We start from the raw sequence: 12,356 nt of genomic DNA on the forward strand, positions 1-12,356 counted from the left end.
TAATCTGTTAATACTTTCAATAAATAAATAAACGCTGCAAAATGTTATTTATAGTAGGTCTCATTTCATTACATCAGATGGGTAAAGCATTTCTCGAATGCATCAAGAGTGTGTGTGATTAGTGTTTGAGTCGTAATGAAGCAGAGATTCAGCGTGGTCATACCTCTTCACTGGGGGCGAGCTGCAGGACCACAGGGGTGCTGTCGGCAAACAAAGTGTGCACAGTGTTTGCCACACTGTCCAGAGTGAATGGAACCGGCTGGAACGAGATAGACAGATAGATGGATATTTAGAATGGATGGATGGATGGACGGACAGATAAATAGACAGAGAGAAACAGACAGATAGATAGGTTGGATAGACGATAGACAGACAGACAGACACAAGACAGAAAGACATATAGATAGATAGACAGACAAAGAAAGACAAGACAGACAGACAGAAAGAAATAGATAGACAGACAAAGAGAAAGAAAGACAGATGATCGATAGAGACAGACAGACAGATGATCGATAGAGACAGACAGACAGATAGAAATGGGTAGATAGACAGACAAGTAGATAGACAGATAGATAGATAGCTTAGAATAGAATGGCATTAGTCTCATGATAGAAAATAAGGGAAGTCTTGTGGGGAAACTACGCTGCTACTTAATCCTGAAACATCCGATTTTCTGAATCTTACAAAAAATTGTACTGTACAATTATGTACTGTAACTTCATCCTCTACAGTTAAAGACCTGGGTGTTATTAGACAGCAACTTGTCTTTCGAAAATCATATTTCATATGTTACAAAACCAGCCTTCCAGCCAACCAGCCTCAGAAACATTGCTAAGCTACGGAACGTGCTATCCTTTTCTGATACAGAAAATTTAGTTAGATTACAGGTTACTGTAATGCATTACTAGCTAGTTGTTCTTCATCCTCGATAAACAAGCTACAATTAGTCCAAAATACAGTTGCTAGAGTTCTTACTAGGTTAAGAAAATATGATCATATAAACACCAATTTTATTACCTCTACACTAGTTACTATTAATGTACGTGTCAATACGCTGATTTCACGCAGCCGCCATTTTGAAATCGAAAGTGAGGCTCCGGTGGGAAGAACCCCGGAAGTAAAGATAAACAACCATGCCTTGGATTACCAACCTGAAGCTGCTGCCATTCAATAGTGATTTACACTATTGGATGTTAATATCCAATATAGGATATAGGATATAGTTCGTTCCTGCTTCTTTTTTTACTTTCTGAATTGTATATAAAAAATATTTTATTTATAAATTAATTTCACTGTATATAGTCTAAAGTATGAAAGACATGTATGTACAGTCAGTTTTAGAATGACTCATTTCTACATTAAACAACAATACACCATCGCATTCTCGATCTCCTGTGATTAAAGGCGACACTTCCGGTTTTTTTCCCACCGGAGCCTCGCTTTCGATTTCAAAATAAGGGCTGCGTGAAATAAGCATATTACAAAGTATTGCTACTGACCTATAAGGCTCTAAATGATTTAGCTCCTGTGTATTTAACTAATCTTCTATCGCCTTACAATCCATCACGCTCTTTAAGGTCACAAAACTCTGGGCTTTTGATAGTACCTAGAATATCTAAGTCCACTAAAGGAGGGAGAGCGTTTTCACATTTGGCTTCTAAACTCTGGAATAGCCTTCCTGATTATGTTTATTAAAGATGCATCTCTTTAGCCTAACATTCATATAATGCATCTCATAACCTTATACAGTTACATCAGATCAAATGCACATCAAATGATCAAATGAAGACTTCAGATGCACAACACCAGTGAAGAGACGTCGCCAAACCCCGCAAAGACTTCAGATGACGCAAACTCTGAATCAACATGCACCAATGCTACATTTTTATGTAATAATCATTACTTAACAAACAACTATTCATTACTTCAACGAGCTCATTGTTTCTGCATTAAATTATTACATCGTTTAAATTAATACCTTTTTCGCTTACTGTGAATTTTTATAGGTATATTTCTGAAATACATAACAGTTACCTCTGATTACAGATCACTCTAAATTGTAATGTGGACTCATGCATTTTCTGTAAAGCTGCTTTAAAATGATGTTTATTGTGAAAAGCGCTACTATACAAATAAATGTGAATTTAATTGAAATTGAATAGATAGATAGACAGACAGACAGACAGACAGATAAAGTGGCATAAGTCTCATGATAGAAAATAAGGGAAGTCTTGTGGGGAAACTACACTACTACTTAATCCTGAAACATCCTGATTTTCTGAATCTTACCATTTTTTTCCGTTTTCTGGGTCTAAAGGGAGTTATTTTATTTAACTGAGGTTGAACTGACAACCTACATAAAAGCGAGAAGTGAGAGAAAAACACGTACCACAGATATTAAAAAACTCAAGCTTGTGAGAATGAATCACTCACATTTTCGAGAGGGTAAGAGGAAATATTTTTTGGAAAGTCGAGGCTGTCCATGCCGCGCACGACAATCAGAGCGTTCGCACGCGGACGTTGGAACAGCGAGCCGGCCGCCAGACCAGGCCAGTCAAGATCCTGCAAACAAAAACCACAAGTTCACCACAGTGTTTACATGAAGACATTGTACGTGCCATTACAAAATTAAACAGACATGATACCTCACGAACGGAGAAGCCCATGGTTAGGGCCACTAAATCAGGGATCTTTTCTCCTGATATGGGCCACTGTCCATCCCGGAAGGTCACGTACTGCGGGCTGCGCAGAACGGTCAAACTGTCACCCAAAACACCTGAGGGAAAATAACACAGAAAACAATAATGATGTATTCTCAGTCACAATGTTTCTTTGCAATAAATGACACTTGCTTCGACATTTAATCAATTTAAATTCCATTTGAATAAATGAATGAAACTTGATAAAAATGAACACATAAAAATATACAGTATTACAGTAAGTGTACAAAATAGAATAGAAGCAAAATATTAAAATATTTCCCAAATAATATTTTACACATTTTAATTTTAGGATGCACAAGAATAGTCACATTTGGGTCTTCGTGGCATTTAAAAGACTGAAATCCCGTGTCCTAACACAATTATCAGTATTAGTTTATACTCATAGTATACTCATAATCATAGTATTGATCGATAAGTAGGATTTGTACAGTGAACCATGACTGTCACATGACCTGCTAGTGCTTCCTCATTCACTATCAACATTTAACACTGAAAGCCTTTTTATTTAACAGACTAACGCAATATAATCACAATATCGTACGAAATTCACATAAATTAATTATATTAAATTAATTAAATTGTATAAACGAGAGATATTTGATCCATTGATATGACTGCGGATTATGGCATCTCACTGCAGCCGCCATTATTTCATTAAACAAACGCTAAAAACACACTGACCCGTCAAAATAAAACCACGTACACGTCAAAGAAGAAGTATAACGCATATATACCTGATAAAAGTCCTAAAAGCGCAAATACTGTGTTCATAACTGTTGGATTCATTTTGGGAGGATTTTCTGATGGACTGCTCTTCCTCGTAACACCGGTCACATGACCCAGACCAGCCGTGTCGCGTGACGTCGTGCGTCATGACGTCACAGTGGGTCCCCCTCAGCGCCTAAGCTCTCAATGTGTGACTCTTAAAACTTAAATTAATTTGTTCACTAATGTAAATTTTCTAAATATATTTTTAAAATAGCATCAAGTCAAATTATTAACATAAATGTTGTTTTTAGCAAGAGACAAGTAGGCCTATTAATGATTTTGTATTGTACAAATAAGATCTATCTATCTATCTATCTATCTATCTATCTATCTATCTATCTATCTATCTATCTAATAATAGATAGAAATCGATAGTAATAACCTTTTACGTCCTATTACAATAGGTATGAGATATATACATACACAGGCTACTTAAAACATAATTTACAGTATTTTTCTGATTATTTAAATAATAGCCTATTGTTTAGAAATTCTGTAGGAATTAGAGCAATTATTGATACACATTTGTTTGAATCTAAATCAAAGCCTTTCTAAAAGTTTGCACAGATTAAAAACAATACTGACGTTAAACTTGCAGTTTTAAAATCTTTTGAAATGTTTAATTTGCATAAAATGTATGTATATTTTTTGTTGTCTTTTATTATATGAAACAAGCAAACAAAACGATCTTCCAAGCCCCCTCTTCAACCTTGCTGCTTGTTTTGTAATATCATCGTCCTCCGCTTGGAGGAGCTCTTGCTCCGTCACTCACCGCTCGCATCGCTCGCACCGCCCGCGTCGATCTCCGCGCAACAGCGATCATTCACCAGCCAGAGCCTGTGAGATTACTTACACGTGCATTCATGATCACCATATGTTCGGCCGAGAAGCCTAAAATGAGTCATGATATAGGCTACTTCAAAATAAACGTAGGCTATATCTCGAAAACGTGACAAATAATTATTTAATATTAAATTGAAAATAAAGTCCGGGTGGAAAGTGAAGTAAAAAACAAAAAGCTGCATCTAAATATTACAATAAAAATATGCATGTGTGAACTTCCGATTCTAATCAGATTCTACTAATAATAATGAATCAGACGTTGCTAATGTTGGTATGCTATGCAATTAAATGTAAAAAAAGAAAAAGAGAGATGACTCATGTAGGCCTATAAAACCATGTAGCCCAAACCAGTAAAATATGGCGAGTTTTTAACTTTTTAAATTAACATCAAGAACTTTGAGAAAGTGTATACTTTGTGTTCGTGTGACTGGATACAATTTTGTAACATTTCAACAAACAAAATTTCTTTAAACACATTTTCCATGCATATCTCAGTTTATCAAAAGCTGTAGGCTATGCATTTAAACATTTAGGCCTAGGCTAAAATTTTAAAGAACCAGCAAACTGCTGTTTAAAAAGTTTAAGGAGTAGGCTAACATGTTACACTCCAAGACATGTCAATTAACCGATTACATGTTCAAAACACATAGCCAGGGCTCTCAAGTTATGAAGACAAGCAAGAGTGTTTTAGTATATTCCGTCCCGCATACAGTGTTGTTTGAGGTCTTTTCTCGCCCTGAGCGCGGGACTGGAGCGCGCCGCCGATCTGACTGCTGAGCGCGACCCCGTGACACGCCTCCTCTGATTTTCACATTCCATTAGGTAATTCAATAGCAGACAATTAGACTGACCCAGCCACTGGCCCACCCAACGGGACACTGCCGACACAATGACCCTGATAGGGCAACGTTGCAGAAGTCTGGAGTTCTGTGTCATCCATCTGAGCCTGTAAATTATTAATTAGGCTATAGTTACAGAGAAACGCAAGTTATTAGATAAATTAATGTTTTTAAAAAAGTCATAAATATATTTCAATTTAAAGTTTTGTTTTAGGTTTACTCAGCTGTGACCTAAACAAAAATGCGCATTTTCGTAATCGTGTGATACAAAAAAGAACAAACAAAAAAATATATATTTTTTTTTTTAAATAAGCAGAAATGTATTTATTTATATATTATAGGCTATAATAATAAAACACCAGTATGCCGCAAATTTGTGTAAAACGTTTTTTTCTACTAATTTGTATCATTTTTTTTAAATATTATTATTATTATTGACACTATTATTATAGCAGACATTTATTTATTGATTTAACAATAAAACATTGTACCAAGCTAAGCATGGCAAAACTTTTTAAAGTGTTTTTTCTAGTCAATTGAATTGTTTTTATTATTATTATTATCATTACTATTGTAATCTTTACAGATAGATAGATAGATAGATAGATAGATAGATAGATAGATAGATAGATAGATAGATAGATAGATAGATAGGGCTCGTCGGCTCGTTCTCAGCTGCTCTCGTGGCTTTGAATGACAGATCACGCCTGCAAGTGACAGTGTCTCGATGAGCGGACATTAACACCGGCACTGATGGCCACTCACTCACTCACACTCACTCTCATACACACACACACACTCTCTCTCTCTCTCTCTCTCTCTCTCTCTCTCTCTCTCTCTCTCTCTCTCTCTCTCTCTCTCTCTCTCACACACACACACACACACACACACACACACACACACACACACACACACACACTCGTCTCTTCCCCTTCCTCGGTCTCTTTATTCTGCGAGTAAACGCGAAGCACAGCGCCTCGGGCAGTGAACACAATGGAGAGATGGAGAGCTGGAGTGGGTGGGACGGAGGGGGAGAGAGACCCCATGTATAAATGAAGGCTGTTTGGGGGGAAGGTAGGGGCGGCCTTGACGAGATCAGATTAAACAACAATACAAAAGCCCACCACACTCGACGCTTATTTATTTACATTCTAATGAATGGGGAGCGTTTGTGTCAGCTGAAGAATTCTAATATCTTATAAGGCCTTCGCCGTGTTAAATCGGGGCTAATGGCTTGTTTATTTCGGGATTTATTTGAGGAGATTCGGGAGTGTTGTGATAATGGCCGTTGTTCAAATATGTAGGCTATGTCAGGATGAACACATATAGGCTATAGCTATAAATTAATACCCTCGCATATTTCAGCAGGCCTATATATCTAAAAGTTGCAATGTCTCAATGTTTCTTATCAGTAGATAACAGCAGGCTATCATTTTCTTTTACAATCTCTTCAGAATTGTAGCTACATTTTATAATCTTCGGATAGTGTCTGTTTTGATTGAATTTGGGCCTAATTTGCTACTGGTTAACACGACAGATTTTTCAACACGATCTCATGAAAGTGCGTATCAATAGCAAGCATTTTATTTCCCATGCCATTTATATGCCGAAAAAAGTTTTTTGCGTGCATATGATATACGCACTGTAAACTCCTCAGGATTAAAGATGTAGAGTGCGTGCGTATTACACGCCATAAAGTGCGTAGGCCTATCATAAACTATTTTTGCTATAGCCTATAATTCGTGCTATAGGCTATACGCACTTTCATGAGATCAGGCTGGATTTTTTTCGCAATGCAATATCTCAGACAACATGCCCAAGAGTTTCAAATCAATAAGATTGCAAACTTATTTTATTTTATATGTTTTTCTAACGTATAGGCCTACTCAAAATATATCCAAAACATACCACAATATATCAGACTTTTATTCAGTTTATTTGACAAAGATAGTCTAAAGCAGCTAGAATTAGGCTATATAATTTTTAGTTTTTATGTGCCATCAGATTGTAGTTTTTTGGATCATCTCTCTTGATCTCTAAAATAAATTAAAAATCTCAGACCGTTTTAGGACACTTGCGACGCTTAGGCTACTGGATTTACATACTAACTTCGCGAACCGTTCGCCTGTGAATGTAGGACTCTGAGCACGTTCCCGAGCTCTTTAAGCACGTTCCCCAGCGCTGTGACCTCCAGGTCGCCTCCCCCGGGGATGATGCCTGTGTGTGGGGGGAAGGGTTTGCCCGTCAGGCTGTGGCCAATACATCCTCCGTCAAAGCCCCGAGCAATCCTGTTACACACGCAGCTCGCGCGATTATCCTGCTCCTCTTCTCGGCCTCTCGCGCACAGACAACACATCACTCATATTATATTTACCAATATTTTATTTGAACTAAATCTTATTTAAATTAAATAGGCTACACGTCACAATAGCTAAAAAATTAGTGTTCTAAAATGTTCTAAATGTTCTAAAAAATAAACATCACCGAACATTCAAGTTTTATTTAAATTATTTCAATTAAACTGCTAATTATTTCAATAGGCTAAGTCGTGTTGTTCAATATATAGGCCTGCTGTAAGATAAATAGTTCATATTATTTCAACCTTCAGAGCAATTAGGCCTATTTTTCCCAGGTTTACAAAAACATCATTAGCACTTAAAACATCTTCAGATTGTGACATCTTAAAAATCTAATTTTAAAGGACATTTAAACCAAGACATTGTCTTGACGTTTGGCTTTAGCTTTATATTTCTGTGGCCCAACAAGGTCAGTGACCTTTATTTTATTTTATTTATTTATTTTTTACTTTTGAACAACAAAAGGTCAACCACAAATATTCTTGTTGAACAAAACAGCAACCATTTTAATTTAGTATATATTTTTGAGATAATATAGCCTATGCGGGAAAATGGGGCTAGGGATTAACGGCATCAAATTTTTAAAACGTGGGATTTTAATGATTGATTTGTTCAATCAATTTCAATGAAAAAACACATTTTATGCTTAAAAAAGTTAAATGCATCTATATATAGCCATTATCTATACGATTTAAAACACCCCATACATCAACCTACCACCTCCTTCTCTCTACATAATATAAGACAAAAATACCGTTTTGTGGTTTTCCAAAAGCCTCTCAGCGGCACTGCCGATTAATTTTGTTTACGGAGCCCGTGCGCTGTGCGAAACACCCCCTCTCGCTGTATTCTACACAGGCGCATCGAGTCGTACAGAGGGAGCGCAGCCTACTGGGTTTATGGTAATTGCGGTTGTTCCCCCGACTGGCCTTCTGGGTAAGAGAGCGAGAGCGAGAGAGAGAGAGAGAGAGAGAGAGAGAGAGAGACGTCTTGCGCTCAGCTTTCATTCCCAGCTGCACGCGCTTACCGAGAGACACGCATACACAAGCAGCAGTTGCGCGAGCGTTCAGCGCGCCAGGGATATCGCGTGTCGGAACCGGGACAAAGAGAGACGGGACATTTTCCGCGAACGGTCCGTTAAATTAAAGAGAGAGGGGAATTCGTATGGCAGTTATGTTGGCCAGTGTTCAGAAAATGTGCGTGTGAGGACCGGTCCGTGCACATAAGGGCAAACACATTTCTGCCGTTCTCTCGGCGTGGCTCTCGATCGCTCGTTGTCTCGCGAGCCCAACATGGCGCTGCGAGGCGTCATATAGCAGACTGAGTTCAGTTCAGCCGGAGCCCCGGGGATTTTTTCGCCACCTGTGCGTTCACGCGGTTCGTGTCGAAGCCATCATCCTCTTCTAAATCAAGGAATTACGTTCGACTGCTCCTGCATGGATGTATATGGATCCCCTAAACGTGTTAACAGTTTTTCCAGGAGTGGATATTCACATTCGGCAAGTCCGGAGATACTTTGAACTTCAGAAGGACTTTCTTTGAAAACAAAGACAAAACCAGGGTTACTAGATTGAGCTAAGTTATAGGGGCTACAGAGTAATGCAGCTTTTAATAGGAACATCTCTTTGTTTTAATGGAAATCTTTGTATATCTTAAAAAACTAAAATCGTGAAAACTTGCATTTAAAGAGGAAACCCCATACGTTCCGTTTGACTCAATGAACAACAGGCATCACTTCATACAGGTAAGAACATTTTAAGCTTTATTATGTTTTCCATGCCTTATCTGCGTATGTTTGTTCCGTTACATTGTCCAGTAGGCAAATGCGTACGATCCGTTTCGTGCGGACCATTGGCAATGCTAAAGATGGTTCGTTCATGATACTAGAACTATTTTAAACCACGAATCCCCATATAAATTTCTGTTTTGACATATTTGATATTTCTGCTTGAAACTTGTGCTTGTTGACAAGTTTTCAAAACATTGTCTCTGGGCTGACTGCATGGTGTCGCCATCTCTATGTTGACATTTCTTGTTGGTTGTTGATGTTTGTGAAAAAATTGCTCTTAATTTTAATTAAATCTAAATACTGTTATGTTCTATTAGTCCAAGGACTCTCACTAGCTAACACACCATTTCCCACGTTACGGGACTTTCCTTTTTATAGCTGACCTTTTTTCCACTGTGCATCTATTCAAAGCGAAAACAAATCGTAGATTTTGTGGAACTGTTGGTTTCTGTGAAATTCACTTGTGCTATTTTTTTCGTATTGAGTAATGAGACGCAAGAAATCTTGCTAGTGCGCGCTCGCGATGGCGCGTGGACTTTCTTTTCCGATCGGGATACACGCCGCGAGCGCTATTGATTTCACGAGCCTCGCCCTTTTATATGTCGGTTACCAACCGTATGAAAGTTTTAAGAAATTGTTCCTTGGGGTTCCTTGCAATTCTGTTGAGAACGAGAAGTTGATGGCCTCCAAACAAGTAGGCTACGTTTCGAAGTCACCTCCACTTCTTTCTTTTTTTCCAGTGAGCTTTGTAAGGGGACCGAAATGACACATGTGGACAGAAGAAGCCTATGCAATTATATAAAATGAATTCAAGATTTTCTATGGAGTTTTGTTCCAGACATTGAAGCGAAATGTTTTTCAGTAAAAGCGCTTTGTGGAGACACTGAGTCCGTCTTTTGTTAGAAACGAATGTTGATGAGACACTTCGCGACCTTCTTAAGCTCAAAGTTATTCGCTGTCTGGTTGTGTCCGGGGCGGGAGGAAATGACTTGACCAGTTCCTACTAAGTGAAGACATTGACAGTTCTGTGTATAATCAGTAATAGACGGTTGGATTTTTATTAATCTCTTTGTCCTCGACAGGCGCGGTCGTTTGACCGTTTTAAGATCCATATATTCAGGATATTTTTCTCGACTTGGAATATTTCATCCATTGTCTATATGTCACGCTGTCGTGTGATTCTCTAACAACAGTGCTATATTGTCGTGCACTGAGGCTTTCTTTGTAGGAAAACCCGCTGTAGACTATCCAAGTTGTTAAAGAGTGATGGTATCCGAAAGTTATAGGTTTAAATCCCACAAGGGCTGATCAATGAACCATTATTACTGTGCAATGAATAAGACACCTAATACCATTTCCAGGTTGACTTAATGAGTGCAGTTTAAAAGCTATTAAATTACTAATTAGTACTATTTGTGTGGAGTTTACACAAAATAGACAAACATGGTTTCGCTAAAGCGAAGACTTTATAGGCTACATTGCTGGCTATTGTTGTTACTCTTGCTGAGGCAAACTGTAACATAGGCCTCTCTTTCCTGGCCTTTTTTCTTTTCTTTGGTCAAACCCGTGGGTTAATTTTTTTCGCAGAAGTCTCGTTTCTAAATGGTTGCGATGTGCTATTCTGCATAATTAAAGCGCTGTGGACGCTATTAATCAAACATGTCAGAACGTATTCGTATGAATCCAAAGCCCTGGATCCATCCATATTTTCATAGGCTTGCCTAAACGGCTACAGATTTTTTTGGCATCCTTTTTGCGTGACTCAATCATAAAAGTGCATTTCAACGTGGCATATATTGCTGAACTCTTAAAATGTTGTTCCTCAACATGTTACGGATTCCTAATAATAACCACTTGGCTGTAGCCTATATATTTTTGAGTTGTCCTATTGCTTCTTTGGAGAATAATAGAGTGCTTGATGTCAAGTTCTTCAAATCAATGTGGACTGTACATTTTTGAGTTCTTTAGGCATAGGCCTACATTCCTAGATATTTTTCTGAAGAAGGCAGTGAAAAGTTGTTTGTTGCTTTTAAATCGTCATATGGAATCGTAATAATATAGGCTACTTTTTGCTTCCAATTAAAACCTTTATTCGTGTATTGACACGGTCAATTGAATAAGACTTTTTTACTTTGTCCCAAAGCACACATTGCAAACTTTATAGAGTGGAACTGATGACATTTAATGTGATATAAAACCCAACAATCTGCTCGTTATTAGTCATAATCTGTCCAATACAACCTAATCGAAACGTGTGTAGCCTAGCGCTTCTGTTTTTTGTCTCAAATGGCCCATACTTTTTTTTTTAGACAACATGCATTCACAATTTATTTGTTTTTTTAAATTAAATTAAATTAAATAATGTACAGTGTTTGTATACGGCCTGGCACGGGTTGTGTTCCCCCGGCCGAGACCCACAGTTTTCTGGGTTTGTCAGCTCGGTGTGAGCTCACGCCTGCATGCTCTCCTCAGTCCTCACCCACGGAGCCTGTCTGCTGGAGACACACCAGCCTATATTCCGATGTCAGCGTCAGATTTGCAAGAGAGACAGTGTGACATGTCTGCCCCGTATTGTAATGCTCTATACATACCCGCGGGTGGAATTCAGACCGACAAGTCATGTTAAACCGGTGCCACAGTTCAGGGAATGTTTGAAGTGATTAATGTTGGCCATGAATCTGACAGAAATCAGACCACCAAAACGATCCACATGACAGAGTTTGGCTGCATTAGAGGTTGGCCAGCGGTTAAGATTTTACTATTTATTTTATTTTTTTGCTGGTTATTTCGTTTAACACGGAATATTTTAGTCTGTTTAAATGTGTGCTTCAAACTTTGGTTTGTTCCTGGACCTCAAAGTTTTTTGGCCTATGTATAGGCTATAAACAGATATGTTAAAATAGGCTAGGGACAATCATTTTTATCTATTTCCGCGGTTTATAATATCTAATTTTATAACAACTTATGTAACCTATCATTCAGCTTCTGCTAGTTAGAATTTTAGTTTGTGTTTCAGAAACAAACCTGGAGCCGTCAA

At 38.0% G+C, this 12,356-nt stretch overlaps 2 protein-coding genes across 4 annotated transcripts in view; one reads left to right on the forward strand and one right to left on the reverse strand.

Moving 5' to 3' along the window:
• The window catches only part of atp6ap2 (ATPase H+ transporting accessory protein 2), an 8,883-nt gene extending 5,278 nt beyond the window's left edge, over positions 1 to 3,605 (reverse strand). For both annotated transcript variants that reach the window (XM_077226089.1, XM_077226088.1), the window contains exons 1-4: positions 3,458 to 3,605; positions 2,646 to 2,776; positions 2,434 to 2,562; positions 164 to 259 (exon numbers count right to left, since the gene is read on the reverse strand). In XM_077226089.1, the coding sequence (XP_077082204.1) occupies positions 164 to 259; positions 2,434 to 2,562; positions 2,646 to 2,776; positions 3,458 to 3,509 (408 nt within the window). In that variant the 5' untranslated portion in view covers positions 3,510 to 3,605. The remainder of the gene's footprint in view (positions 1 to 163; positions 260 to 2,433; positions 2,563 to 2,645; positions 2,777 to 3,457) is intronic.
• A 4,883-nt stretch (positions 3,606 to 8,488) lies between these two features.
• Positions 8,489 to 12,356, forward strand: part of bcor (BCL6 corepressor) — a 40,471-nt gene continuing 36,603 nt past the window's right edge. For both annotated transcript variants that reach the window (XM_077226108.1, XM_077226109.1), the window contains exon 1: positions 8,489 to 9,274. The gene's annotated coding sequence lies outside the window, so the exon portion shown is untranslated. The remainder of the gene's footprint in view (positions 9,275 to 12,356) is intronic.

The sequence above is a fragment of the Siphateles boraxobius genome, unplaced genomic scaffold, assembly GCF_051911475.1.
Source record: "Siphateles boraxobius isolate OS27281-9 unplaced genomic scaffold, OSU_SipBor_1 13, whole genome shotgun sequence".
In the NCBI taxonomy this organism is placed as follows: Eukaryota; Metazoa; Chordata; class Actinopteri; order Cypriniformes; family Leuciscidae; genus Siphateles; species Siphateles boraxobius.